The sequence below is a fragment of the Pieris brassicae genome, chromosome 7, assembly GCF_905147105.1.
Source record: "Pieris brassicae chromosome 7, ilPieBrab1.1, whole genome shotgun sequence".
In the NCBI taxonomy this organism is placed as follows: Eukaryota; Metazoa; Arthropoda; class Insecta; order Lepidoptera; family Pieridae; genus Pieris; species Pieris brassicae.
The window spans coordinates 232568-238501 of record NC_059671.1 but is presented as its reverse complement, the minus strand read 5'-3'; the positions used below and the strand labels follow the sequence as shown (position 1 = coordinate 238501).

Here is a 5934-nt window from a genome sequence, read left to right as displayed (position 1 = left end):
TTTTTCTTGATTAAAAATGATTTGTCTCTATTAAAGTACGACAAAACTTGTCACTGTACGTAATGTAAGTAGTGTTAATATTTTTTATATATTTAACATCTGTATTAACCCATGCAGTGTTAAATTAACGTACGTATATGAATGTATATTTAGCAGATTTTTATGTTTATGTAATCGCAATACAAATACATTTATAGTAACGAAATAACGTAATTTTTTTACCCAACCGTAGAGTTAATGAAATAAACAAAAAAGTATTTTTTCGTAGCATTAATAAGGTGCTACGGAAGGAGCTACGTCTGAACTATGGATACCAATGCTACGAGGCTAATTAACAGACATTTAGTATTTATTTAATACACACACGCACACCACTTTACCACACTTCAGAAAAAAAGAAACAAGCCATTAACTGAAACCAATATAAACATAATTATTAAAAAAATGATGTAATATAATTACTAAAATAAATATTAAAACTGTACCTACAGACTGTTAAATACTATTCTATTAAACGTGAAACGTTATTAACATTTATTTAAAGTTTTATAATACGTAAACTAATTTTGTCACTCATTGGTAATATTTCGGTAAAGGTTTATGCCAGAAATAAAACCGAAGTATTAAGATTGATTCTCTTGTTACCTTTTGATAATTATGTTTTCTTTTTTTAAATTGGTATATCTATCATGATTGCGTTATATTCCTTAACACACGACAAATTTACTCACTCATATCTTATTTTCCCTAAATAATGCAGAATTTAATCAGTATTTTTATCGTAATCTTCTAAAATGTTATTTGTAAACGCTGTCGATATATTTTATTCAAATATCATGTATACCGTGTAATACTCTAGCGCATTCATATTTCTTAAAGGTAGGTCAGTGACCGGTTTTCAGAGTGAATAATTTCCCAAATTCAACAAGCTCTAGCTAACGATATTAATAATTTCACGTGATTTCGTCACATTACGACACGAGTTATTAATAAATTCTTGCCCTTTATTATTATTATCCAAAAAACTATTATTTCTAAAATACTATTACATACAGACACTACTAGATAAAATTGATATAATAACTTCTTCTTTTCCGATAATACAATCACAGATTGACAGGACTTCATACTGATAAATCTAGTTGCATCAATTGATTTTAATATTCCGATTTCAAATGTAAGTAATCGTTATGTACATGCACAATCTTTAGTTTCTCTAGAACTTTCCACGATCCTGTCCTATTTTATATGAACTTGTCCTAATTTATTTTAAATATATTACTATCTAAGTCTTACGCGCTTGGAGTGAGTAAGCAAGCCACGGGGCAAGCACAGAACGGAAGCAAGATAGAGATCGCGGTACTCCCTCGCCGCATACGGATGCAAGTGCAGTAGCGAAAGGCCCGTATCCCTGAAAGGTTCGCAGAATTTCGTGGTAGTGACGTAGCCATCAGCTGTGCAAATATCGATGTCTATAGGTGGTTCGTGACGTCACATAGCACCTTACCAGACTGAGTCAGGCTTTATAATAGAAAATCGTCGCGCTACCAACCATAATACAACGGACCGCGAAAGGTACAACACGTGTGACAGTTGAAAAGTGAATGCGGCTTAATTAGTTGAAAGTGACTTAGTGAAGTGAAAAGAGGACCATGGCTAGGTTTTTGATGTTATTGATAGTGGTGGTGATTGTGGATGCCTATAACCACCACCCCAAGTTCCCGAAGTCTGTCGCCTCCGGCGAGAGCGAAGTGCAGCGTGGCGTGAAGATAGGTGACTATACACGTTTCTTTTATTAAAAATAAAACGCGAACACTCTAACAGGTACCTGGGAATCTAGGTTTCTATTTTTTAAGAGCTAGTTAATAAAAATGAAATATAAAAGTTATTATCGAAACAATGACAGATTGCTATTTATATTTTTTGTGTTGTCATCAACATTCACAGAGGAGCGTCGATTGAAAAAAGTTTTTCTGATGCAACTTGTGTGCTACTTAAGCTATGCGTGTGCGCAGATAAGAATTGATTGGCATAGTACTTAGGAGACCGCGAATGTAAATAGTATTTCTCCTTGCAATGCCTCATTTATACACAAGATTCACAGGTCCCTTATATAAACTAAATAATTTTAATTCGATAATTAATTCAATTATTTTCACGCATGTAAATAATAATGTATTTAATTTATTTTGTGTCATATTTAACACATATGTATTAATTGCAGTTGACTGCAACGGCACTCATGACAAATTAAGGAATGATCTGATTGTGAAATCAAGTTGCGGCGAACCCAAAGAAGTGTTTGAAAAACTTACTGTGGCAGGTTCCTTTTTACAGGTAATTAATTTATCATCCCATATTAAACAATTGCTAACAGGGTCTGCTTAGATTATTTTAAAATAAATCCCAATGTAATTTCTTTAAAGTCAATGAATGAATTTGATAAGAAACGGAATATAAAGTTTCCGACTGCTTATCAGTGACTCAATGTTGTAAAATATAGAGGCGAATTAAATTTGTTAAAATGTGTAGAAAAGACTATGACCTTAGCTATCATTATTACACTTCTTTCCTCGTCATCTTATTGGCGATATTAATCTTAAACGTGCGCACACGATTGTTATGTAATTCATATTTAGTCACCATGGGCAATTATTATCTCACTCATCTGAGAAGAACTGATACTATCGTCAACTTATAATTGACTAAAATTAATAGTTGTAAAATTTTATGTCGACCGCTGTTCGCGCGTGGAAGAATAAGTAATTTATGAACGAAATAAAAATGAATATTTAACGAGGCTTGAACTGTTTGCACGGGTACATCCGTGACTTAATGCGTGAGAAAATCCGCATCCGAATGTTCGCTGAGTGACGTTATTGTGTTTCCCCAGGTGACGCCGAGCCACGTCTGGGTCAAGAGGTGTGTCGGACTCTGTAGCTATGGACCCACCGGATCACAATGCTCGCCCACTAAAACCAGAAAAGAACACATTCCTGTAAGTGTCTCTTTACACTTCAACATACAAGTAGTATATAAAATATTCTTTCCTATCAATTTATCCTTAATCTACAATTAGGGTAATCCGATAGACTTCTTGCATAAAGTGTTTTGTAGTGTTTTGGCTGGCGAAAGTACTTCGACCTACACTTAATTTCATCTTATTTGTAAGTAGATATGTAATATTACCACGTTGAGGACGTATCACCGCTAATGAGGCATCCTTGACACACTTGTCCATTACGTAACTCCGTCCCTAAAGTAAAGTTAACTATTAAAACTTATATTTTCTTACATAAAAGTCGAAATATTAAAGAGGTTTTAGTTTTTGACCTCCTAACCAACTTTCTGATTTCCGGTATTAATGTGAAGGATACTGAGAAAGGTGATCAAACTCTCCTATGGATTATAACTTTTCCATTGTTCCAGGTTCGAATATTTGACCTTAAGACGAAAAGAGAAAGCTGCTCGACGTATGAGATGGTGGTTCATGAGTCTTGTGGCTGTTGCGTCGCTGGCGCAAAGGAATGTTTAGCGCCGAAAATATTCAACCCTCGTAAGTGCTCCTGTCAGTGCCCCAACATGAACGAAAGGAGGAATTGTCTCAAAAAGGTTCGTAAGATAATGGATGTCCACTAACGTATCGGCACGCATGTAACAAACGCTTTTTGATGTTTTTTTTTTAATTTTATTTTTCTGCTGCATGGATGTTGTTTTCAACATTTTCATTTGCCGTTTTTGCTGACATCCGTTGTCTTACTTTAGCTTTTTGTGTTTAAAGCTTTTACCTAAATATTTTGTTTTTGTTACTAATTATTTACTGATCTATGTGGTGGAGGTGTCATACCGCCATCAAGTTTTTTGCTACCTAAGGCATTTCTACCAGTTCTAAGAGGCACCTTTGTCGCCTAGCTAATTACACTTGGTGCAGGTATTAATTACCCTTTAATCAGGACTCATTTTCCAGCAAAATATATTGATGGCACACAAATACTTTACCTTTTACAGGTGGTAAATTGTAAAGTATTGAAGAAGAATATTCTCTAAAACAGAGTCAAATGTCTAAAACTATTAGAATACAATTGAACCTACTGCACATTTAACTTTCACAGAGATTGACAAAGTTTCTTTCTTTACAGAGAAATATGAATATGAGATGGAATAGGTCTAAATGTGCTTGTGAGCCACGAAAAAGAGTGACCAATTGGTGATTGAACATTTCTTATCTATTAGTGACATTGTCGCACTGTACGACTGATAACACGGTGCGATAATCTTGGAGACATCTTTGATTGAATCTGTCAGAATCCGGGATAATTGCGTACTGTGGATGTGTGATTTTCATACTAATAAGAAAATGTTGGAAGGCGGAAAAATGTTCCGTCTGAACCCGTAATTAATAAGTATTAGAGAAATTGTATCAGTATTATAGCATAAATGGGACCAATCGGTGCTATGTTCCATAGTTGTTAGCTTAGTTTAAAATAATTTAAAGGACTTTAATTGTATCTCTAGTTATATTGGCATACAGTATTAAGGGCGCTAATGGCGCAATTCCTAAGATGTGATATTATATTATAGGTATGTATATAGATATGATCTATGAATTTTATATATTCTACTAGATAAGCGGTTAGAGAACTTGATTATCAGTCGTTATTATTGTACATAAATGTCTCGTGTCTTGGCAAGATTTTGCTCTGGCGCGTGTACTATTTGTTAACTTAACTAGCCAATTCGTAAGTACGTAATACTCGCTAGTAATGCTGGCGCAATTTAAATAATAGACGGCTTTGTGTATACATATTATCTTTCGTCATTGTAGGGCTTTTTTGTACAACTGTGCGACTTTTCTTAGTATGAAACGCCTTTTCTAGTAGAATACATACCAAATTGTGAGCACTAGTCACCAACTGTTGATTATTTAGTTTAGCACGTGACTCGTCTTAGCTCTCTTTGTATTGTTTAATAGAATAATTTAATTGTTACTTTAAGACCCTAGTCTTTTAAGTGCCAAAAGGCATGAATCTCAATTCGTAATTGGCCTAATTTATTGTAGGATTAATTGTACGAATTTTAAGCACTTTTTGGTACTACACTACTTTTATATATGTACTTAATTTATTGACACTAGAATTTAAATATAATTTAATTTTAATAAATAAAATGCTTCGCTGTATATTTGGACTGTACTGAATTAGTTGAATTACACTCTTTGATTAAGCTTAAAAAGCTTGAAGTGATCTAATCACTATATATTTAAGTTTAAATAAATTTTGTACTTATTACTGATAATATTTGTTTTATTAGCTAATCCTTTATTTAGTTGTGAAATCTGACGAAGGTTCTTTGCTATGCCGAGAACTATAGAATATCAAGAAGCCGCTCCGTGTGTTTGATACTTAATGCTTAAAATTCTAGGCATAGAAAATTATCATTGAAACAGAGAAAATATCTGCCTTTCTAAAGAGGGTCGCGGGACTTCAACTTCGGTATTTGAGTTTCTAGAAAGTAGTCTTTTCCATCCAAAGAACACCTTAACACAAAACAAAAAATGCTTAAATCTCGCAAAATTTATTATTTAGTAGTCGGTCTGTCTCTATTAAATGGAAATAAACAAACAATCAAATATTTTCTCTTATAATATACTATTATACTAAAGGAAACTGGTATTTCATATTGAAGTAAGTAGCTTCCGACACCATGGCTTCATTTCCAAAAGAATGCACTTCGTTTTCTCGCCACGCCGCGCTCAAAGACAACATAATGCCGGTATCTTGCCTCCCTCAATTTTCCAGCCCTTTTGGAGCCAGAGGCATCGTTAGGGCGATGGCAAGTGGCTGGAGTCAATGTTTTTAATCCCTTGGATGATATGGGATCCCATGGGATACTACATGCCCCATTTAACCTACCTCGGACAAGAACAAAACCTGA

General features: G+C 34.1%; 1 protein-coding gene across 2 annotated transcripts; it reads left to right on the top strand.

Moving 5' to 3' along the window:
* The first annotated feature begins 1482 nt into the window (after window positions 1-1482).
* Window positions 1483-4452, top strand: LOC123711895. 2 transcript variants are annotated; one of them, XM_045664746.1, is made up of 5 exons: window positions 1483-1773; window positions 2225-2337; window positions 2894-2998; window positions 3430-3612; window positions 4140-4452. In XM_045664746.1, exons 1-5 carry the CDS (start codon window positions 1653-1655, stop codon window positions 4209-4211), a joined length of 594 nt encoding a protein of 197 aa, XP_045520702.1. In that variant the 5' UTR covers window positions 1483-1652; the 3' UTR covers window positions 4212-4452. The 2 variants fall into 2 exon arrangements, with proteins under 2 accessions (XP_045520702.1, XP_045520703.1); XM_045664747.1 differs by having other exon boundaries at window positions 1515-1773; window positions 3430-3556.
* The last annotated feature ends 1482 nt before the right edge of the window (window positions 4453-5934 follow it).

Bases quoted from the DNA above. Each gene is read 5' to 3' on its own strand.
- LOC123711895 (XM_045664746.1), top strand. From the start codon at position 1,653: ATGGCTAGGTTTTTGATGTTATTGATAGTGGTGGTGATTGTGGATGCC. The intron at 2,338-2,893 runs GTAATTAATTTA...GTGTTTCCCCAG, and splicing joins TGGCAGGTTCCTTTTTACAG to GTGACGCCGAGCCACGTCTG. The intron at 3,613-4,139 runs GTTCGTAAGATA...CTTTCTTTACAG, and splicing joins GGAGGAATTGTCTCAAAAAG to AGAAATATGAATATGAGATG.